Genomic DNA, 25219 nt, shown 5'->3' with positions numbered 1-25219 from the left:
CTGCCTCCAGAGAAGAAGCTATGACATGTTGGCCACCTAAAAGCAAGTCATAAGGACCCCATGAGCTCTCACTGTTTGTCATAAACTATAAAGCTTCAACATTTTAAATCTTCAAATTGCATAATTTTTACAATCCATTTCAAAGAAGAACTGCTGCCAGCTCCAGATGTACTGTAATGGATGTACTTGAGAAATAACCAATGAAAATTTATTGGCTTGCACTTGCCGTATTCCTGTTTATTAGCAGTTTCCAAGATGGAAAGAAAAACTGTTTATTTATCAAGTCTGTTTTAACATTCCATACAATTTTTAGGCTTTGTATTTGTTAAAAAGGGGGGAAGCCACAGGGAATCTTTAAAACTAATCCTTAAATAGTAAGGCTAAGATAGAAGTATTTTCCTAACAATGATATAGTCTTGGCACTGGAGTGATATGACTACCATCCTTGCCACTAATCCTATTGTTTTTTCACCTATGATTTGTGAATACTGCATGTCCTATACCAATGGTGGCGAACCTATGGCACGCGTGCCAGAGGTGGCACTCAGAGCCCTCTCTGTGGGCACATGCGCCATCACCCCAGCCCTGCCTCCCCCCGCAGCCCCCTCACCAGCAGCCCCCCCGGAGGAGAGCCAACTCCCAGCGCAGCCTGCACAGAGCAGCGCAGCCAAGCACATGGCAGCCAGGACAAGACTCTGTTCTCACTCCCCGTTGTGTGAAGATGGTGCTGTTGGGCACGGGTGGAGGGCGTGGCCACCATGGTGCTGCAGGGCCACCTGGGTGATCTGCAGCAGGCTGTGGAGGTGGTGGGTGGCCCTGTGGGTGGGTGGAGCGGTGGCAGAAGGGGCAGAGCGGGCGGGTGGAGCAGGAGCGGGGCGGGTTTGGGCACTCGGTCTCTAAAAGGTTCACCATCACTGTCCTATACTTATGCTTGTCTTATTCTTAAATGGGGAAATGCTGTTTAAAGACAGTAGGATGTTTCAGAACATATTGCTGCCTTATGCTCCAAGGAACGACAGTTTTTCCCTTACCTCCCAGCTTCTGGGCTCACATCATAGAACAAGTGACCATGGTTGGGAAAGTTCCTCAAATCAGGATTCCCAGTATGGCAAGATTACAGTACCACACAGAACAGTGATGTCAGCAGGTACCATAAATGGGACAAGATATGCTGTGCACAGTGATGTCACTGCACAAGCCCTTCATTTACATGGCTGTGGAGCAAGGCTTGCATCGTGATGTCACCACATGCTCAACGTATCTTGTTCCTTGCTTGCTGGCAAAAAACTACAGATTACATAGTCCAATTAGTTATTTTCTGCTAGTATTTGTCCACAGGGCTTGAGAGCAGACTGATCCTAACCTGCTCCTGGGGGCATTTTAGTTTATTTCATTTCAATTTTTGTTTGCCATCAAGGAATACAGCAGTATTTTATGTCAATTGCCTTCACTGGCTATAGTGCAGATGCCATTATTTTTCTGGGTTTTCTGCTATCAGATCTTGCATTTGTCCTACCCATGGTTGATATTTAGCACAAATTTTAGCGATTACCACTGCTATTTGTACTAGTTACTATAAGAATATATTTTATCTAATTTTATTTCATTTTTAAAGTTTTATCAATAATTACAGATTTATGTACTGTATTCTATTGTTGTGCTTTCTGGTTCAAAGACCATAATAAAGGTTTGTTATGGATGCCCCATCTCAGTATTCTGGGAGCAATGGAGGCTTTGCTGCCCTGCAAGTGGGAAATTTTTCAGGGTTTTCAATGCTTTCTGTATTTTTGTTTTTAAATTGACCTCCTCTTACAAATTCCCTCCAAATGCCTCTGGGTTTTTGTTTTGGTTTTTGAATAACGATGGACAAATAGTCACACATTCAGGTACAGTAATACCTAGAAGTGTGGTGGCGAACCTATGGCACGTGTGCCACAGGTGGCACGCAGAGCCCTCTCAGTGGGCACGCGCGCCATCACCCCAGTCCTAGGCCTTCAGCTGGGTTTTATAAAACCTTTTCACTTTAGGCCTCCGCCGCCATGTGCAAAAAAAAAAAGGTTCAATCAATCAATTTCAACTTCTCGTGGGAAAAAAAAAATCTCACAAAGTTGGAATTAATTGATTGAACTTTTTAGTCCCACCCAGTCTGCCATTACCACGGCAGCCATGCCCACCCAATTGGCCATGCCCACCCAATGAGCCACGCCCACCCGGCACACGACGATACATAAGTGGGTTTTAGGTTGCAGTTTGGGCACTTGGTCTCTAAAAGGTTCGCCATCACTGACCTAGAACATACAACAGTAGTAATATAAGCAAGTTATTTCATTTTTATGAAGGAAGAAAGAAAGGCTTAATTATGCACAGACCTGGAGCAACCTGAGGAGGACAAGGCTCCCATATAATTAGCCTGCTTGAAATGACAGCTAGCACTGACTGATAGAGAGTTCTCAGGCTTGGCCAGAAAAAGCAAGCATTGTCTGATCACCCTCAGCAAACTGTACATTCCCCAAGATGTCAGCTTGACCATGCTCATAGTGCCTTGATATCTGAAGAGATTTGCAAATATCGGGACACTCTGGATCAGTCTTGGATATATTTCCAGCTGGGTGGAGAAGGAAGATTAAAAAAAAAACACAGATGGAGTCTAGAAGATCTCAAATGTATTTGCTGCTTTGTTTTTTTTTCCTGCATTGATTAGCTTCCATGTCATATACAACCCCCCCCCAAAAAAAACCTCAAGCAGTTAAGAGGGGGATTTTTTTTAAAGGAGGAATTTGTCCATTTCTCTTTTGTTTATTGTAATTTATAAACCTACACATATTAAAATGGTGTGGGTTAAACACCATATTAATTACTTTCAGTTTTTTGTTATAAGTATTCATGCCAAATGTTGTGTTCTCTCTCTCTCTCTCTCTCTCTCTCTCTCTCTCTCTCCTCCTTCTCCTTCCCTCCCTCCCTCCTTCTCTCTCTCCATGTGTGTGTGTGTGAGAGAGTGTTTATAGTTATATATGTGGATGGCTTCCCTAATATGATGTTGATTCAGCTGCTGTTTATTTTGGCCTTTTTCAAATTTCATGACAGCTAGAATCCATTTAAAATAAAGTCCATGAATGATTCCAAGGTACTGTTAAAATAAGTACAAACCCTTCTCTTGTTTTAATGGGAGGAAATCTCCCTTGGCCTTGGATCACCACGGAGACCCTATTTGCGGCAAGGATAGTGTTTAGAAAAGGACTGTGCCAGCTGCCTCTGTAAGTGTGCAGATCCCTTTGCAAGGACGCTCGTAGTAACACCATCTGTTCTCCTGTGACGCTGCTATACTGGCTTTTAAAAATGAAGCTTATTTGGATATTTATCTCTTATTTGCTTCTTTGGGAAAGGTCATATATCCTGCCTGATGAGTTATTTATTGTGGTAATGATTACTCCCTTGAGCTTCTGAGTTCCCACAATCATGAAATCTTCTTGGGTTTGTAGCCCACCTGTGCCTGATGCTAATTATTACTGGCCATTGTCATCTTCATTCTAACCTGCCCTTAATTTCCAGTATTCTGTTGTTTCTGTGATAAGTGATAAAGGAGAGGGAGATAAGAAGTGAATATTAATTCATTCCTGGAATCTCACAGGACATTGGAAAGGTTATCTCTCTAACCCAAACCTCTCCTTTTTACTTTGGGCCTTTCTGAATGATGGTTACTGGATAACTAACTCTTGCTGAGAGATAGGGTGTTGAATGCAATACATCTTGACATATCTTGTGACAGAAAAATGTTGCACCCAATCCCTCCTTCTCCTCCCCTTCATTGCTGGAACCAAGGGCTGTTTTTAGAAGAGTGTTGCTGTACCAGCAGCTTTTGCTTAAGATGCATTTCAATCCATAAGGATAGCTGGGAAGTTTTCCTAGCCATCAGCGTGAAATTGCCAAATGTGGCACTTTCTGATGGATATAGTTATGACTTCTTGATTGAATGGTAGAGCACTATAAATAAGCACCCCAGATTAGGCTTGTCAATTGAATGGATTCAATTACTCTGGCCTGCTTTTGTGCCTTACGTACGCTTACGAGCTGCAGAAAACAATTATAAGTTTTGAGATTGTAATGGCAAGTCTATCAACTATAGATCTCTACAGAGCACACTGCTAAGCACTAAGGCTTATGTGCTATGCATTTATAAATTATGTTGAAACAAACCAGGATTAGCACGACGGAACAAATAAATCCAAAAACAATATGATATGTAATACTGGCAAGTCCCTTTTTTTTTTAAGCTTTCATCAGGATACATATAATTACTCCTATATTACATCTCGCTCCAGGCTTATCTACAGTACTGTTGAATTTGGGGGACATGTTTCCAGATATTTTCTGACAAGGACTTCCACTGCCAAGCTTTTCTCTTATGTTGCTAATCATTTGCAAGATTTTGCAACTACAATCCCCAAATCACAGCTTCATAGGCTGAAGCAAGACATAGAAATGCCCCCGAATTTGTAAAACATACACAGAAAAAGAATTGCACACAGTACCTTTATGTGACTGTTTGAAATTCCCTACATTCTAATAAAGAGGTAAAATAATAGCTATTATAAAGGATAGTTATTAGTTATTTTCTGTATACCACTGAAGGGAGCACATCATAAAGAAAGTTTTTGTTCGTGTATGTGAATTTATACAGTATACACTAAACTTATGATTACATTTTTAAAGACAAGACTAAAAACTACATGCTAGGGATCTTCAAATGCTGTTGAGATGTGTACAGTTTTCACAACTATTATATGAAATGGTTCAGTGGGTGCTATATTTTGTTCTGAAATAAATGAAGGTTATTTTATGTGAGAGTAGGCAGATAAACCATCTATAACCACCAATACTCTGAGGTATGTAATATTGGATTTCTAACTATTAAGATCATCTGCTATTCAGGCACAAAAAAATTAAAAGGGTAACTTTATGTGGAAGGTTTTAACATCCTAATTGTACTGTATTTGTATTTCCAAACCATCCTATATATCTCTAGTTCACCATAAAAATGGATATGGGTTCACATGCTTACACATTACTAAAGTGTGTTTTGTGTGGTCTTTTTGTTTATTTTATATTTGTAAGATTTACTAAAAAATTTACTAAAAAGCAGAGACATCACCCTGCCAACAAAAGTGTGTATAGGCCATGGTTTTCCCAGTTGCAATGTACGGCTGTGAAAGTTGGACCATAAGAAAGGCTGAGCGCCAAAGAATTGAGGCCTTTGAACTATGGTGCTGGAGAAGACTCCTGCGAGTCCCTTGGACTGCAAGGCGTTCAAACCGGTCAGTCCTAGAAGAGATCAACCCCGACTGCTCTTTAGAAGGCCAGATCCTGAAGTTGAAACTCAAATACTTTGGCCACCTAATGAGAAGGAAGGACTCACTGGAGAAGAGCCTAATGCTGGGAAAGATTGAGGGCAATAGAAGAAGGGGACGACAGAGAATGAGGTGGGTGGATGGAGTCACTGAAGCAGTAGGTGTGAACTTAAATGGACTCCAGAAGATGGTAGAGGACAGGAAGACCTGGAGGAACGTTGTCCATGGGGTCGTGATGGGTTGGACACGACTTCGCAATTAACAACAACAACAACAAAGATTTACATCCTGCCTTTCCTCTGGGATATGCAGGAGTCTTCTCCAGCACCATAGTTCAAAGGCCTCAATTCTTTGGCGCTCAGCCTTTCTTATGGTCCAGCTTTCACAGCCATACATTGCAACTGGGAAAACCATGGCCTGGACTATACACACTTTTGTTGGCAGGGTGATGTCTCTGCTTTTTAGTAAATTTTTTTACTAGATGACCCTGCAAAGCAGGTTAAGAAAAAGTGTACTAGTCTAAAAGCCCTCGAAGGAGATTCTCTGCTTTAAGATGGACTTGGACCGAGATCTCCCAGCACAACTCCAATATTTTAACTACTGCATCACACTGTCTCTTCATATTTTCCAGCTGAGCACTGACAACCTTTCAACTCTAAATGTTTATGAAGATTTTTAACCATCCACGTCATGGTTGCCCAAAGGTGCTTTTTTCTAAAAGGCAACTGGACTTTCTTGGTTTCTTACTTTGAAAATATTTCACTTCACATCCAAGGAGCGTTTTCAGTTCTAACAGAATTTTCAAAGAAAAAAGACAAGAAAGACCAGTTGCCTTTAGGAAAAAGCACCTTTGGGATTTCAAGTCTACAATTTTTTTTTTTTTCAAAAATAAAGTGGCATTTTGAAAAATGTTGCTACTTGTGCTGCTTCTAATTAAGGTACTAGCCTAGCCCAACCCAGACCGGTCACGGTCTTTCCATTCTCTTCTTTCCTATATTTTCTATTCACCTTCCAAAGATGGCATTCTCTCCTTATTGAACATTCCCAATCCTCAGTAGACTATTCTGACTTTCAATATTTAGCTTATTCCTGGAAAATTTGAGAGATTATTTCTGTCCATCTTGATGACCCCTCTCTTATGAGAATGGATAGAGGAGGTAGCATTTGATCCAGGTTAGGTCTGATTTAATATTTGAACAAGCAATCGCCAGAGAACATCAGAACTATAAATCAGATGAGGTCCAAAAATAGCCCCCCAAAAGGCAAAGTGCTTTCACATTATCGTCAACAAAATGAAATGAAATGCCCATGTAGACAACAGAAAGCTCAGCCTGACCCAAAGGAGGCTTTATCTTTTTTAAAAAGCTATTTTGGCTCCAAAGTGGTCTGCACTCTGAGAATTAAATTGAATAACTTAAATATATAGGCTGTAATTTTCCGTTGTGCTAATTTGTATCTCCTGTTTTACGGATGCAATGCTTTAAAAGTGATTTTTAATCTGTTTTCCCCTTCCCTATTCTTTTCTTGGTTTCTCCTTTTTAATTAGTCACTTTTAAAGTGGGCTTGATCAGTGAGTGTAGCAATATCCAAGGAAGCATTCCTTTCTAGAGGTAAAATAATAACAATAAGCAAATAGTAAAAGAACCAGTTTGATCTAGTGATTAAGACATCAGGCTAGAAACTGGGAGACAGTGAATTCTAGTCCCATTTTAGGCACGAAAGCCGACTGGGTTACTTTGGGCCAGTCACTCTTTCTCAGTTCATCTCACCTCACAGGATTGTTGTTGTAGGGAAAAGAGGAGGAGAAAGGTGCATTAGGTATGTTCAGCGCCTTGGGTTATTTATAGAAATAATAAGGGTGGGATATAAATAAATAAATAACTCTGGGATTATTATTTTTTTTAGTAAAAGAAGAGAAATAAGACTCTAATCAACTTAAAAAAGAGCTCCTCAGAATTATTGATAAGTGAATCCAAATCCATTTTTCCAGCATTCTCAGGCGCTTAGTATCAGAGGCAGCCCATCCGATTTCTGAAGTAAAGGGACTGATCAGTCAAGGCTTCTTCTAGATTTGAGGCTCTTCCCCAGGTTCTTTCTCTACAACTACCGTATATGCCAGCGTACAAGGCGACCCGGCGTATAAGACGACCCCTGTCTTTATCGCCGAGCCGCATTCCTAGAACGTCGTCTTATACGCCGGAAACTACCAGTATTTCCGGCGTATAAGACGACTCGGCGTATAAGACGACCCCCGTCTTTGGCACCGATTTTAGCGCTCGCGGAAGTCGCCTTATACGCCGGCATATACAGTATTTCCATAGTTTGCCTTCAAAGGAAAGTTTACTTTCCTCCTCTTTTTTCAGCCTGGACAGTTTCACATGTTTTTATATTGATGTTTATGAAAAAGAACATAAACATCTGACAGAGGTGCCACGTGAAACCATAAAGGATGAATACATTTCTGTGGAAGAATAAAATTTGGTCCCTTGTAAAGGAATATAGGTAGTCCTTGGCTTACAATAACAATTAATCCCCAAATTTATGTTGCTAAGTGAGACATTTGTTAAGTGAATTCTGCCCCATTTTATGACTTTTCTTGCCACAGTTGTTAAGTGAATCACTGCAGTTATTAAGTTAATAACACGATTGTTAAGTGAATCTGGCTTCCCCATTGACTTTGCTTGTCAGAAGGTCGCAAAAGGTGATCAGATGACCCCTGGGACACTGCAACCATCATAAATATGAGTCAGTTGCTGGGACTTCCGATCTGACGCCATGACGAGACGGATGGAAGAAACCAGGGCTCCGGCTTCTTAGCCCAATTTCATTTGGTCTGGCGACCCCAAGGGGTTGGAAAGTTGCCCTGGAGGGGCAACGAAGAAGAAGGGAAGCTTCGGGAGTCTGGACCAGAAGCAGTCGGTCCAAATGGACTGAAGAAACCTTTCCAAAGGATGGAAGAAAGGCTGCCTTGTAAGCACAGGCAGTCCAAGTCATCATCAGCCGGAAAAAAAGCGAGGAGCTGCGGTGTTCCGCCAAACAGCTGATTGTCAACAACGTGCTGAAACTGGGTGAGACTGTTTTTATTCCTTTTCCTTATGGACTTGGAAATAGTGATCCCCTGATTGGGAAAAATCTACGAAGTAAAGTCCCCAGAAGGACTAGGGAAGAAGAGAGTTAAAAGGGGCGAGAAATTACAAGAGGGGGAAAGAATTTAAGGAATATAAAAGAATACTTAAAAATGGAACTTAGATTGACTTAAAGAAAAACTGCTTAACCTCCAGGATCTGGAAAATCTTTTTAGATTTAATTTTTAGGGTGAATAACTTATAAAGAACTTTAAAAGAAAACGTTGTAAAAATCTTTTAAAACCAGATATAGACAATACAGTGTTTGAGGACATCTAGTGATGAAAGGAGATACTACAGTAATACCAAACATTAAAAGAACTTGAAAAGTTTTTGACCTTGAAACACCTGGTCTAAACAAAGTGCCTTTATATGACTTTGCATGAGAAAAGACTCTCTACAATTATATCTGTTGACTCTGGCTATAACCAAAACAGGAATTATTTGGAGACAGCGGGCGCTTTACATCTGTGATTTGACTAGAGGATTTGGATTTAGCCTAAAGTAGTTGGCTTGCTTTTATGGTTGGATTTTAGCCTAAGATAGTTGGCTTTTTTCCTTTTTCTCTTTTTTTCTCTTGTTTTTTCTCCTTGTGGATTTGGATCTAGCCTAAAGTAGTTGGCTCCTTTTATGGTTTGGATTTTAACCTAAGATAGTTGGCTCTTTTTTTCTCTTTCTTATTTGATTTATTTTCCTTGTGGATTTATAAATTTACCTATTTGAAAAATGAGTGCACCAAATCTCACTAGACTTATAAAAAAAACTTCCTCTGCACCTTCTCTTGGAACATCTAGCCCAGGGGTCTTCAAACTTGGCCTTTTTATGACTTGTGGACTTCAACTCTCAGAATTCCTCAGCCAGCATGCCTAAGAAAATTAAATATAGATATAATTTGTTTGCAAGAGACACATATAAAAAGACAATACTACAAACTGTTGGAATACCCCCAAATTGGGAAACTTTATCATGCATCAGTGCAGCAGAAAAAAAAGAGGTGTAGCTGTATATATTAAAGAGACAATAGACTCTAAAATGATTTATTCAGATGAAGAAGGAAGAATTGTGATGGTAGAAATATTTCTAAATCAAAAACAAACATTGTTGGTAGTAATATATGCACCAAGTAATAAACAGGAAGAATTCTATTAAAATCTTCATAGAAAAATAACAGAAATGGAGTATCAAAACATTTGCTTAGTAAGAGATTTCAACGCAATAGTGGATGGGACATTAGATTATAAAAGTAGCAAAACAGGAAAAAGTGGAAGAAAAAGATTATCTAAGACTTTTTTTAATATGATAGAGGAAATTAGGGTACAAGATGTCTGGAGAGAAATTAATCCAGGAAAATTACAATACACATTTTATTCAAATAGTCATAAATCCTGGTCCAGAATTGACATGATTTGGATGACATCTGAATTGAGGACAAGTATGCAGGAGATTGAGATAGAACCAGGTTCATGGGCAGACCACAACCCCTTAAAAATGATATGGAAAGGAATACCAAAAAAATTAAGATGGACCTTGAATCAATCCATATTAAAAGAAAAAGAATTTATAGAACTAGCAGCAAAAGAAATGGAGTTTTTCTTTAAAGAAAACAAAAAAGAAGATACAACATTACAAAATGTATAGGATACAGCCAAAGCATATTTTAGAGGTATAGCTATAACATACATGGCAAATAAATAAATAAACAAACAAAAAAGACAACAATACATATTATTAAGGGAAGAATTTGAAAAATTAGAATCAGAACTGCAAATAAATCCGCAAAAGAAAATACTGAAAAGAGAAATGGAAACAATAAAACGTAAATTAAATCTGTTGGATTCAGAAAAATTAGCACAGCAAATCAAAAGAGCAAAACAAAACTTTTTTGAAAATGCAAACAAACCAGGAAGATGGTTAGCTTATAAACTTAAAAAACAGAAGGAGAAGAAACTGATAAATAACTTAGTAGATGAAAAGGGGTTGTGTAGACCATGGGTGCCCAATTTTTTGGCTTGCCTGGATCCCATTGAGTGAAGAGGAAATGTCTTGGGATGCATATAAAATATATAATTAACGCATATAAATCACATAATAATGTTAAAAGTTTACGATCTTGTGGGGCTGCATTACTAGCTGCCCAGGGCCACCTGTGGCCCATGGGCTGTGCATTAGGTAAGCCCAGCATAGACCATTTTGGTGCCAATAGGGCTACCCTTGATCCCATTGGTCATTTTTGGCTACCATTGGCATAGCCCCTGCCCTCTGGTCAATGGGCACTCTTTTGGCTTAGGCTGCAGGAGAGAAAACTTGATTTCTTGAAGAAAACCAGATCTATCCTGCACATTTAATTGGCTTTTAATTGTACTTAAACTCATATGGTTTGGATTTTTGAATGACTGCTGGGCTGTTGCCTAATAATGTGGTATTTTTATTCTGGATTGGATTGGGTTTTATTGTATATGTTTTTACTCAGATTGTATTTATTTATTTTTTTAGTTTTAGAGGTTGTTTTTTTGATAAACCTCCACGAGAGCTTCATGTATTGGGCAGTTTATTTTAAAAAAATCAATCTTATCAGAAGTGTTTTAAACTAAAATTGCGGGGGACAGTCTTCAGGACCTTTAGAACCTAATTTCAAACAAAAACCACTAGGTAACCAATCATATAAGGAGGTAGGGAGTAAAGAGAAAGAAGAAGAAAAAAAGAAAAACAAAGTGAAGTAGAGAATGATGGAAAAAATGGAAAACCCAGATACAAAGTAAGAGACATAAGAAGCATACCTAAGATCCATAAAGGACTCATAGACTTACACTCAAAGTTTAGGGAACAAACAGGGTGAACTTGAAGTACTAGTACATGAAGGTAAATGTGATATAATTGCCATTACTAAAACATGGTGGGATGATACTCATGTCTGGAATGTACTGATGGAACTATTCAAAAGAAACAGACCTAACAAAAGAAGGGATGGAGTTGCATTATATATTAATGCATATCTACAGAAATCTACAAAGCCAAGGATAAAAATCTCCTAGAATCCGTATCAGTCAATATAAAAGAGGAAAAAATGTCATTGCTCTAGGCGTATTCTACAGGCCACCTAACCAAGCAGAAGAAATAGATGAACTTTTTCTAAAGAATTAACAAATGTATGTAGGGAATATACCACAGTAGTTATGGGAGACTTTAACTACCCTTATATCAATTGGGAGACAAACTCTGCTACAAGTGGGAGATCAAATAGATTCCTTACCAACCTAGCTGACAACTTTGCCATCTAAAAGCCAGAGGAGGAAACTAGAGGAAAAGCTATACTGGACCTAATCCTTACTAATAGAGAATAAGGGATGGGGGGGGGGGGTTGAAGTTGATGGAACATTGGGTGAGAGTTACCATATCATATTGGAATTCAATAAATGCAGATACAAGCAATAGAACATAATCCAGCAGTGTCTCAAAAGAGCTGATTTTAACAAACAGTCTAAGAAAAATTCCATGGATGAAAATCCTAAAGGGGAAAACAACTCAAGAAGCATGGGAAAGTCTGAAAAAATGCCATCAGTCCAGCACAATACCACTGAAAAAAGAAAAACAAGCAATCCAAGAAGAAACCAGCATGGTTACACAAAGATCTCTCTGATAAACTGAAAGACAAAAAGAACAAGTACAAAAAATGGAAAGAGGGACACATGACTAAGGCAGAGTATCAGCAGACCGCCTGAATCTGCAAAGATGAAGCCAGGAAAGCAAAGGCTCAGCATGAACAAAGGCAACAAAAGTCAAAGATTAAAAAAAAGTTTATTTCAACATATAAATAACAAGAAAAAAGTCAAGGAATCGGTAGGTCCACTTAAGAGAGAAGATGGCAAGGAAGTAACAGGAAGCAGAGAAAAAGCAGAACTGCTTCACTCATTCTTTGCACCAGTCTTCGTGCAAAAAGAAACTATAGTCCAACCTACCAAAAACGTAACTGTAAAAGACTGATCAGAAATAAAAATTACAATAAGCAAGAAAATGGTTAGAGAACACCTATGTCAGTGTTTCTCAACCTTGACAATTTTAAGGCATGTGGACTTCAACTCCCAGAATTCCACAACCAGCATTGCTGGCTGTGGAATTCTGGGAGTTGAAGTCCACATGCCTTAAAATTGTCAAGGTTGAGAAACACTGACCTATGTGATCTTGATGAATATAAATATACACCCCAAAGTTCGGAGGGAACTGGCAGATGTTATCTCAGAACCATTGCACCATATCTTTCAAAAATCCTGACACACCAAGAAGTGGAGGACTGGAAAAGAGCTGATTTGATTCGTATCTTCACAAAAGGAAAAAAAAAACAAACAAACCAACCCAGGCAACTATAGACCAACCAGCCTAACATTAAGGTGAACACCTTTTTTACAATGAAAAGGACACAAATAAATTGAAGAAAAAAATATCGTAAATAAAAGAAACATTTTATTCATTGCAACAATAATACAGAATACACTATAATGTGATAAATCATAATAAAAAACATTTGTAACAATAACATTTTATATTGTAATTATGTTTACATGCCGTGCCCTGCCCACAGCCGCCCCGCCAGCACTGCTGCCCTGCCGTGTACAGCGGGCCCCGCGGCTCCCAAAGCACCACTGCACCGGCTCTGGCTCTGGGGGGCAGCCCGCCATCGACACACCCCGCCTACAGCCACCCCATCAGCACCCACTGCCCACCCTGCACAGCCCCATGTAGAGCAGGCCCCGCAGCTCCCACAGCACAGGGGAGGCTGGCCACCACCGCCCCTCACACCCCTGCCCACAGCAGCCCTGCCACCCCTGCCTCTTGTGCCCATAGCCATTATTGCCCTTGCAGGGCTGAAGATCAAGAGAAAGTTACCGTGGCATCGCTGCTCCAGTCTCCTCCAGGTAGGAGATAGTGTAGTTGGGTAGCAGGAGGGGTGCAAAGTTCCTGCCAATTTGCCTTCGCTGCAGACAACTTACATGTGCAAAAACGGCTGGGTGTTTTGGCGCGCTCAGCAGCAATTCCTATTGGCTTTTGAAAGCCAATAGGGGGAGTAGCACAGCTCATGCAAAAATTGAAAAAAAAAACCATCAAAAAAAGGTGCCGGAACACTGTTCTGAGCATTCTATGAGAAAAAAAAGCCCTGCAGATTAATCTTCAATTATTGAAAAGGAGGACATGTAGGAGGACACTTTTCGAGGGAGGACAGAACTTTAAAAAGGAGGACTGTCCTCCCTAAAGGAGGATGGTTGGTCACCTTACTAACATCAATATGTGGGAAGATACTGGAAAAAATAATAAAAAACAGATCTGCAAACATCTAGAAACAAATAAAGTTATAACTGAAAGTCAGCATGGGTTTCTTAAAAATAGATCATGCCAAAACAATCTTATTTCATTCTTTGACAAATGGACAAAGTGACTAAACTAGTAGATCAGTGAAATGCTGTGGACCTAGTATACTTAGACTTCAGCAAGGCATTTGACAAAGTAGACCACAACTTACTTTGGAAAGGATTTTTCTGATATCAGGGGGGAGATCACAACTGTATGGGTATGATAGGCAACTGCAGGCATCCACCAGATGGACTTGTACCTGGCTGACAACCTGTACTGAACGAGTCATCCTTAATAGTACTACATCTACATGGAGGAAAGTAAGCAGTGGGGTATCACAAGGTTCTGTCTTAGGCCCAGTTCTCTTCAATATCTTCATAAATGACTTAGATGAGGGAATAGTATCATCAAGTTTGCAGATGACACTAAGCTGGCAGGAGTATTCAACACCCCAGAAGACAAGCTCAGGGTCCAAAAAGATCTTGACAGACTTGAACAATGGGCCCTATCCAACAAAATGAAATTTAATGTGGAGAAAAGCAAGGTTTTACATGTTAGCAGGAAAAACCAAAGATATTAGTTCAGATCAGGTGAAACCTGGCTCAAAAACAATAACCGTGAGAGGGACCTTGGAGACTTAGTGGACAATCACTTAAATATGAGGCAGCAGTGTGCGGCAGCCACCAAAAAAGCTAATACAATCCTTAGTTGTATAAACAGAGGCATAGAATCAAAATCATGTGAAGTATTAGTACCGCTTTATAAAGCCTTAGTAAGGCCACACCTGGAATACTGCATCCAGTTTTGGTCACCACGTTACATAAAAGATGTTGAGACTCTGGAAGTACAAAGAAGAGCAACTAAGATGATTAAAGGCCTGGAGACAAAAACATGAAGAATAGTTGCAGGATTTGGATTTGGCTAATCTAGAGAAAAGGACTGGGGGGGACATGATAGCAGTATTCCAGTATTTGAGAGGTTGCCACAAAGAGGAGGGGGTCAACTTATTTTCCAAAGCACCAGAGGGCAGGGCAAAAAACAATGGATGGAGATTAATCAAGGAGAGAAGCAACCTGGAATGAAGGATAAACTTCCGAACAGTGAGAACAATTAACCACTGAAATGACTTGTCTTCAGAAGTTGTGGGTGCTTCATTACTGGGGGGGGGGTTAAGATGAGACTGGACAGTTACTTATCTGAAATAGTATAGCATCTCCTACTTGAGCAGGCGGCTGGACCTGAAGGTCTCCAAGGTCCCTTTCAGCTCTATTCTGACTCTGATTCAGTAAAGAGAACTAGCTTTTTCTGAGTTTTGATAGCTTTGATGCCATATAGTCTATTTTAAATTAAACTGCTTCTGCTGATAGTAAAATGGGAAAAATATTGAAAACTTTTTCCTATTTTTTTATTCATACAAAAATATCTTTCTCAGCCTGACCAGACAATGCTCCCATTGGACAAGAGTGATCTTGGATCTTAGACCAGTCACATTCTTTCAGCCCAAGAAACGGGCCAATCAGAATTACAAGGTCCCGTGATGGACCTGCTGCTACTGGCCACATAATCAGAATCAGGTTCTTTGTTGTTCATTGGAATCCCCTTGCAGCACTTTCTGTCATTTGACTCACAATAAATAGGCACGGAGAGCACAATTACTTGGCCTTGTTACTATGGCAGAATAGGGATCTGCGATGGGCAATTTATGCCTATGTTATTTCCTGCCTTCTCAAGAGCCGATGGATTGGACTTTTAATCTGACCATCAGGATGAGTCCAGAGAAAAATATTGGGTGTATGAATAAAGCTGGATCCGAATCAGCATTACAGTACATAATAAGTCAAACTCAGTTCAGCATTACTCCTTGCGGGTGCTGAAGGCTCCTCTTGGTTAGCCTTCAAGTGATTAAGCTTTAGCATTTTGGGGAAGCATCACAGAAATGGATCTGTAGCTGGAGGATATCTCCCATCTTTCAACTCCCATCTTTCTTTTTCCCCTTCCAAGAAAATAGCAAAGCAGGTTTCTAAGGAAGTATTGTTTCCTCCCACCACACAACACTTCTCCATCTGCTGCGGAGCCATTGCCTTCCAAAGATGCCTCCTCCGTTGCATCCAGGGTTGGCTCCGGAGCAAATCCCGCTACGCTGATACCTGTATCTCTGAATTAGTGGCAAGGCCACATTAAGCCCCGGGCCACTAGTTGCTGATCCCTCTTTCCAGCCTCTCCGCTGGTAGCTCCGGGAGAGAGGCGCGCGGGACGTCACGGGCTCCTCTGGCCACGCGCCGAGTTTGCAGACCGAGCGTCCTTCGGCCTGTTTGCGATTGCATCAAATGCCAGACGTTTCCTGGGGCGTGCTACCCCCGGAGTTACCTTCTTGGCAATTGCCTCTGCCCTCCCGTGTTCCCCGCCTGGGCAACCTCGAACACTCCCCCCCCCCGCTCCTGTCCCTCTCCCCGTCTGCTGCAATGATTGATCCCTTCTCGAAAGGCTGCCCTATCTTGGCAAGCACGATTTCGGTGCTAGGTGGACTTTAGCGTTCCCTGATTGCATCGCAACCCTGGCGTGACACAGCTCGGTGAAGAGCAGCCAGGATAATTATCGGACGGGGGGAGTGGCTGGAGCGAGCGTGCTCCGTCCCGGCGGGTGCATCCGCGGAGCGCTTTTCCAGCGCCCCTGTGCCTTGAGCTCCATCTGCGTACGAGCTCGGGATCCGCCGCTTGCGCTCCCTCGCTCCGCCCCACCGCCTGCCTTTCCTATCTAAGGGCTCCTCCAGGAGCAGAGCAGCGCCGAGCGCCGCTCTGGCTTCCTCTGCGCTTCGGAGGGAATCTTTCGATCGCCAACAGCTGCAACGGATTCATTTGGACCAGGGAGCCGAAAAGAGGCGCGCGCCCCCCCGAATTGAAGCGTGCACCGGGGGAAGAAAGGAGAGAGCGAGCGAGTGAAACACTGAGACTCAGACCTCGTAAGTGATCTTGGAGGAGAGTTGGTGGTGCACCACGATCGGGTGGCGGGTAGAGGGCTCGAAGTATTAGGAAAAGAGTTACAGGTGGGAAAACTTCCTGATCGAGGAAGGACCGAAGTGAGACTGGTCCCGATCGATAATCAAGCAGATCTGATTGTAAAGTGCTAGTTCGAGTCTCACGTTGCTTACGCACTTTTGGTTGTTGTTTTTTTTTTTGTTTTTTTTTTAGGCTGCTGTCGTGGGCGCGCTCATTTTGGAAATTATTCCCTTGCATTTAATGAACTTTTCTTTCCCGAGCAAGCAGAGCGCACAAGGAGCAAGATGTGTAATCTGTTGCATGTTTTACTTAGAGCCTCATCCACGGATGGGATGGACGCCTGAGTTGGCTTGCATGCCCTCCCTCTCAGCTGGGTTAGAGTCAAAGTGCGTTAAGAGAAGCTTCTTCCTAGCAACAGATCCTTAGTGAGGCTTCTTCCCGTTGCACTGCCTTTATTCTGGCTGGTAGAAAAAAACAAACCCTAATGGTACATGATGGTGTTTACTGTGTTGCCCAGTTTGCTCCTAAAGAAAAGTGGATGTTTCTGAAGCATCTTGGGCAGCTTTGTTTGGTATGTGCCTTCAGATGTCTGAGGGTTCCCATTGGCTGTTTTGACTGGCAGTTGGATTCCCAATTCTTCTGCAGGGTGGTGGATGTATGGGTTATGTGAAGGGAGAGGCTCTGTGCAGTGTAATAATACCCCCCCACACACCTCTACTTTGATCTCCTCATCTGTATCCCCAACTCATTCTTCAGCTCTTCCCAACTGCTGAGAATGAGGGCTGCCTAGTCAGGATTCCCGATTTTAGTTTCAACTTGGTTTCTGTGAAGTGCATTCATCCACCTCTCACCTGTAACATGAAGAGCAATGATCAAAATGATGTGCTGAGATAATACGTGCACCCAAATATGTGCAAGTATCCGTATGCTCCTCTCCCAATCTAGAGATCATTGCAATCCGATCTTTTTTCCAACCACAACAACACAATAGGATAACCTTTTTTTTTCTGACTTAAAGAGAAGAGAAAGGCACCCACATTAATCAGGAATGTGGTTTCTTTGATTTTTGTTAGATCCCAACTATCCATGAGTTTTAGCTTAGTATGTTAAACAAACGCAGCCATTTATGGGTTAAATTAGTAAATCATGATTGAATTAGCTATGGTTGAGCTAAGTTAGAGTGACACGGAAAGATAGCTCCTACTATTCCCGAGGCTCTTGATGGGTCTCTCTTTGCCTCTCTGATGTTTTGAGTGGCTCAGCTATAGCCAGGTACAACAGGAGGCTATGACTTGACTCAGTTCAAGTTTTATTCCTGAAGAGAATAAAAAGATCTTGTGTAATACATTTACACTCCCATCTTTGATAAAAGATGGGAGTGTAAATGTAACTAAACTCAGATATTAATTTTAACCACCCAAGGCCTTTTACTTATGTTCTTCAATGTCTACCATTTCCGTACCTACCCCTGCTGCTTGGATCCAGTGCTGCTTGTTTGATTCAGTGAGGGAAGGCAGCAGGAGAAGAAGCTGGCAACAGAAGTGTCTCCTTCGACCAAAGAGCTATCCTAAGTGTCTTCCCTTCTCTAACATGTTCTTTTCCCCTTTTCAAGTCTGATTTAATTAGTAGCTGCAAGACAATATCCAGGAATGAGAATGGTTGCTGTCTGTTTGGAGACACCCATTATATGTCAGCAGCTCCCAGTCAAGAACGAAATAGAGCAAATAGAGGGAATACATGGATGGAAAATGAAATGCTCTTAGGAGGGCTGGTGTCAGCTCGTGCCATGCCAAGAAACTATTAAAGTTGGGTTAAATCTTGTTTTGACAGAGATGTTGCACATCTATTTAGAAAGATTAAATCACATTGATTCCTTCTTGGCAAATTAAAGAGACCCACACTGTGTACATTTTATCATTTGGAATGGATTTTTCTACGACCAGGGGGAGATCACAATTGTATAAGATGATGGGCAACTGCAGGCAATAACTGAAAGGAGGGATAGATCCAGATTCCAGTGTTTTATGGCATCTAAGAACAGCTTCAGTTAACACTATGATCCGAAGTTTACTGCACTTAAGATTACAATCTTTGTAAAAACAACAACACCACCAAGCTGAATTAGGTCTTAAAAAGAAAGGTTGCTTTTTTGGTAAAAACAAAGTACTGAATGAAAGCAAATGATGGGTGGAATTTCCTTGCATCCAGGTGAACTCTGAATTGGATTTATGTGTAAATCTAATACAAAAAAAGTAATAGAGATACAGCATAAATTGATCCTTGAAAAGCATCAAAATATTATTACCATCCAAAAGGACAAAATATGCAAACTTATTATAGCAAAAAAAAATTAAATAGATCCAGCATATATCTCAGTAATTTGTAAATATAGATGAATGGTTGGTTACTTCTTGAGGCATCTTCTTGAATTAGTATTCCTTAACATATAGCACAAATCTTTTTGTGGTGAGAGGTTTTTAAAAATTATCTTCTTGGAAAGAAAGGACCAAATGTGTGAGTGTGGCAAGAAAAGAGTTTGCTCTTCAGATGTAGGACTCGGAGTATTTGAATACAATCAGCCTTTTTCACCATTCAGGCTTTTGATTTCATAATTGAAAGTAATCAGGATTTCAGAAATATTTAAGTTAACTAGGATGCTGTGCCGACAGACCTATTTGCATACATCAGGATCTGCAGCACTTGCAGAATACAGACAGCCAATGAGAATGTGCTCTTCTTGACAAAAAGATGAGCACAGAGATACCTCAGTCTCTCAGTGACCAGTCCCTCAATGAGGGAATAAACAATTGTAAACTGTATATTTACCTCCTGATTTGAAGGTTCTGCATTTTGTCGCCTTTACCAGCTTCTCCAATGGCCAGAAATGTTATCACCTCTGCAAAACCACTCGGAAATTGCCCATTTGCCTCCCCACCCCCGCCACCCTGTGTTTCCATTGGCACAAAATTCTTGGTTCACAGCACTGATGGCATTCCCTTGTTTCAGTAATGAAATGCCTGCAAGAAAACAAGCAAGCTCAGAGAGCACCAGGGACCCTTCATTTCAACCCTGAGCTACAAATCATTCTCCTTTATTTGCACAAAATATGTACACTGCAGCAGAATGAAGTCGGGAACGAGTACAGATAGTCCTTGTCTTACAATCCAAATTGGGCCAGAATTTCCGTTGCTACGCAAGGCAATTGTTAAGTGAGTTACAGCAGAGTTTACTTTTTCTGCCACAGTTAAGTAAATCATTGCAGTTGTAAAGGGAAACGCATGGTCATTAAGCAGATTGCAACTTGCCCCCGTTGACCTTGCTTGTTGGAAACCAGATGGGAAGGCTGGAAATGGTGAACACATAACCCCAGGATGCTGCAGCTGTCATAAAGGCATGCCCATTGCCAAGCCCCCAAATTTTGATTATGTTGACCATGGGAATGCTGTGATGATCAGATCTGTGCGGATTAGTCATAAATCACATTTTTCCAGTGCTGCTGTAACTTAATCGGCCACTAAGGGAATGGTTGTAAGTCAAGGACTACTTGTATTGGGGAGAGATCAGAGTTGGAAGTTCAATTTGCTTTGTGAGCAGATATTCAGCTACAGGTCATAATGCCCAAAACCTGGGGTACACATTTACCTGAAAGCAGCACTATCCTGTATAGAAAGATCAGACCAGACGGTGGTGGCACAGTGTTTGGAATGTAATATTGCAGGCTAATTCTGCTGACTTCCAGCAGTTTGATCCTGACTGGATCAAGGTTGACTCAGCCTTCCATTCTTCTGAGGTCACTAAAATGAGGACCCAGATTGTTGGGGGCAATAGGCTGACTCTGTAAACCGCTTAGAGAGGGCTTTAAAGCACTGCAAAGCGGTATATATGTCTAAGTACTATTGTTATTGCTTATCTCCATACCATAATCTCAGTGAATTTGAAAATGACCCTTCCATTTTACAGGTAAATCATTTTGAAAACCAAAACGCAATAAAGAATTGCTTCCATTAAATGAGGTAATGTTTCCCTTGCAAAAAAAAAAGATTAGCTAGACTAAATTGACAATGAAATTGTGTCAATATTTAACAAGAATAAGTCTCATTGAATTGAGTGAAATATATATTCTTGTAGAAGTAAACATAGAATTGCATGTTTAGAGATATCTAATATTCACCCCTTATTATTTGCATACATATTGTGGAGGGGAGATTTCTCGTAAATAAAAAGTACTGTAGAGTATTTGTTTTGAAGAAGTAAGTAGAAAAGTGTTCTGGTTTTTACACCTGAACTTTAGAAAATACAAGAGCAGAGGCTGATAGCTTTTTGACAGAGTGTCTGTCTCTTTCAGTAGTTACAATTTTCATGGGATGAAGCAAAGACATTGCTGGAGGGACAGGATAGAGTTTCCTACTTGTTGCTTAACACACATTTGCTTACTTTGTTTGTTTTCCTGCTGAAAATCAGCAAGAAATCAGGATTTCTGACATGCTTTGGGAGAGGAGACTCTACAATTGGGGGGGGGGAATGGGGGGAGTTACCTGTGGCTTGCAAGCTATAGAATGCTGAGATCTATCCTAGAAAATAGGTTGTGAGAAAAAGAAATATTAGAGATGGTTAATCTTCTAGCTGATTCTTCCAAAATAATCTCTTACAATTTGTGACTGGACCCCTGTATTCATTCTTTTATAGTAAATACAATATTAGAACCTCAAACCTAGTTTGGTTTGTAGTCCAGAGCTAAATGTAATATCTTGGGAATTACTCTCTTCCTAGAAGATATCTTGCTCCATACTTTTCACGTCCGTGCAAAGGGATGCATTTAACCTCATTGTTTCGTTGTTTCTCCATGAAAAAAAAAAAAAGAAAAACCATAGGTTGTGTTGGTGGACAAAAAGTAACAGGGACTTGGTTCCCATTTGCCAGCATGATATTGTTTAACATTGTCAGCTGTTGCAATGTAGGAGCTGGTTATGTCTCAAAAAACTGTGCAGTCCAATCTTGTCCTCATCTCTATGGAGGTGCAATCATATATCATACCCCTCCCTGGAAACAGGATTAAATAAACTGCAACTTGCATTACATTTGACATTTTCCCTTATCATCCGATCTATAATTTGGGAATAATCTGATGTATTATTTAATGAATGAGAAATGAGTTGAGGAAATCTGTGTCAGAATGAATTTTATTGAACAAGCTTGGCTCTCAGCCTAACCTATTTTATAGGGTTATCATGGAAAAAAATGAAACTCGTATTATACAACACATGAAACTCCTTTTTACAGGTAGTCCTCAACATATGACCACAATTGAGCCCAACATTTCTGTTGCTAAGCAAGACATTTAAGTCAGTTTTGCCCCTTTCTTGCCACAGCAATTAAGTGAATCATTGCAGATGTTAGGTTACTAACACAGTTGTTAAGAGAATCTGGCCTCCCCATTGACTTCGCTTGTCAGAAGGTTGCAAAAGGCGATCACATGTCCCCAGGACACTGCAACTGTAATAAATACATGCCAGTTGCCAAGCATTCAAATTTTGATGAAGTGTCCATGGGGTTGTAAGTGTGAAAAATATTCATAAATCGCTTTTTTCAGTGCCGTTGTAACTTCAAACAGTCACTGAACGGTTATAAGCCAAGGACTACCTGTAGGTATTTTAATAATAATGTCGACAACAGTAACAACAATGGCAACCCACTAGAACAGGGGTAGGCAACCTTGGCTCTTTTATGACTCGTGGACTTCAACTCCCAGAATTCCTGACCCAACCATGTTGGCTGAGGAATTCTGGGAGTTGAAGTCCACGAGTCATAAAAGAGCCAAGGTTGCCTACCCCTGCATTAGAATAATGTTTTGAGCATCCTAGCAGTAATGGGTTCAGTCTCATCTATTATTAGCAGCATTCTACAGGGAATAGGAAGTACTCCTCTAAGCCATGGGTGTCAAACCCGATTGCGTCATGTGACATATCATGACACTTTTTGCCTTTGCGGAGCCAGGGTGGATGTGGCCTGCGTGTGATGCATCTGACCCACGGTCCGCCAGTTTGACACCCCTGCTGTAAGCCAAAGTTTCTCAACCTCAGCAGTTTGAATTTGTAAATTTCAACTCCCAGAATTCCTCAGCCAACATGCAGCTGAGGAATTCTGGGAGTTGAAGTCTATACATCTTTAAATTGCTGCGCTTGGGAAACACTATTCTAAGCTTTAGCATCTCCCGAAAAGTTCATAAGGGAGGCTGAGGGACCTTTTGAAGCAGCATGACTAGTCTGAGGACACAATGATTATCTCTCATGTCTTTTTTTCCAGTGGGAAATCCTATTCACTTCATCTGTGGTAAATGATGGGGCTGTTAAAGACTGTTGGCAGCAGATTTTGCTCTCTTGTTGAATCTCAGGACCAGATAAATGGGAGAATTATACTCGGTGGCCTATGCTGAGATTCCTCTGTTACAGATAATATCCAGATTAATCATTAAATGAGATAGAATTCATATGAGAGATCAAATAAAGAATTATTTCTCATTTATTTTGTGCTTAGATACCACTGACTCAATCAAGATGGCCTGTTCTTTTGCTTGAAGAAGATTTCTTACCAGGCAGACAGTGACAGCAGTTGCATCATGGATCAGGATAACGAGTTGCCCAACACCACAGTCTTCTGGTTCCCCTCAACTTCTCAGTTCGACAGTTTCTCCCCAGAGACTCGGGCTACTAATATTTCCATCAACATCACAAGCCACCACTATGACTTGACTAGCAATGCCATCCTCACCTTTATTTACTTTGTGGTGTGCATTGTGGGTCTCTGTGGAAATACTCTAGTCATCTACGTCATCCTCCGCTATGCCAAGATGAAGACGATCACCAATATCTACATCCTTAATTTGGCTATAGCCGATGAACTGTTTATGTTGGGCTTGCCTTTCCTGGCTGTGCAGGTGGCTCTAGTTCACTGGCCTTTTGGGAAAGTCATCTGCCGGATCGTCATGACAGTGGATGGAATCAATCAGTTCACCAGCATCTTTTGCCTCACAGTCATGAGTATGGATAGGTATCTTGCTGTAGTACACCCCATAAAATCTGCTAAATGGAGGCGCCCAAGAACAGCAAAGATGGTCAATGTAGCTGTATGGGGCATCTCTCTTCTGGTCATATTGCCCATCATGATATATGCTGGAGTGATCAATAATCACGGAAACAGTAGTTGTACCATGATTTGGCCAGATGAGTCTGGTGCTTGGTACGCTGGCTTCATCATTTATGCCTTTATTCTTGGCTTCCTAGTACCCCTAACCATCATTTGCCTTTGTTACCTTTTCATCATCATCAAGGTGAAATCATCTGGCATTAGGGTAGGTTCCTCCAAGAGGAAAAAGTCAGAGAAAAAGGTCACCAGGATGGTCTCCATTGTTGTTGCTGTTTTCATCTTTTGCTGGCTGCCTTTCTATATCTTCAATGTCTCATCAGTCTCGGTGTTTATTGTGCCAACACCTGCCCTCAAGGGCATGTTTGATTTTGTGGTGGTCCTCACATATGCAAATAGCTGTGCCAATCCCATCCTTTATGCCTTTCTGTCTGACAACTTCAAGAAGAGCTTCCAGAATGTCCTCTGCCTGATGAAAGTTGGTGGCATGGACGAAACGGACAGGAGTGACAGCAAGCAGGATAAGTCCAGGCTCAATGAAGCGACAGAAACCCAGAGAACATTGCTCAATGGAGACCTTCAGACAAGCATCTGAGACCCCAGCAGTGGTCGGTACATCTCCATAACTTCTTCATGGAAGGCAGCAGTCCACATTGAATGACAGCAAGAGCCATTGACCCTTCTCTTAAGGGAGCAGCAAATGTATGTGATGAAAAGGGCATCGATGTCCATCACAGCTCTAGGCTAGGTTATGAAGATACTAATCAAAAGAAGAAGTATATTGTGGGGTGACAGACTAGACATACACATTGGTATGTGCACAATAATACATGCATGTATAAAGGCATGATGTGATCAAGCATAATAAGAATGTTTATACTAGATCCATCAAAGAATGTCTATATTAGATCCATCAAACTGTGCTGTCTTTAAAAAAAATACCTTTACTGATAAAGGTTTTTCCAGTACTGAACTATTCCCTTTCCAGGATTTGAATTATAATTTTAAAATGATTGGACAAGCATTAAATAAACAACAAATTCCAATTCTGAACATTTTGTATTAATCTGGGATCATTGACATCCTCTTCCCATTCTAAAATTAGATGCTCTGAAAGTTTTGAGTTTCTGCCCTTTTTTAGTTAACAAAACACTACTTTCATGTATTCAAATCAAATTAAAATAGTCATGATACTATATGCAAGTTGGAAGGGGATAATAGGAAGATTATAGATGCATAAATATTAAAAGAATAGCTAATAAAATGTTAT

The 25219-nt window shown here is 40.8% G+C and overlaps 1 protein-coding gene across 1 annotated transcript; it reads left to right on the top strand.

Moving 5' to 3' along the window:
• The first annotated feature begins 16425 nt into the window (after nt 1–16425).
• On the top strand, nt 16426–25002 carry SSTR2 (somatostatin receptor 2). Its single transcript, XM_039325478.1, has 2 exons — nt 16426–16772; nt 23344–25002. The coding sequence occupies exon 2, from the start codon at nt 23426–23428 to the stop codon at nt 24542–24544; it is 1119 nt and encodes a 372-aa protein (XP_039181412.1). The 5' UTR covers nt 16426–16772; nt 23344–23425; the 3' UTR covers nt 24545–25002.
• The last annotated feature ends 217 nt before the right edge of the window (nt 25003–25219 follow it).

This window comes from Crotalus tigris, unplaced genomic scaffold, assembly GCF_016545835.1.
Source record: "Crotalus tigris isolate CLP2741 ecotype Arizona unplaced genomic scaffold, ASM1654583v1 scf7180000024337.5909745, whole genome shotgun sequence".
In the NCBI taxonomy this organism is placed as follows: Eukaryota; Metazoa; Chordata; class Lepidosauria; order Squamata; family Viperidae; genus Crotalus; species Crotalus tigris.
Note: the sequence above shows the minus strand (reverse complement) of the source record. Positions and strands in the feature narration are given on the sequence as shown.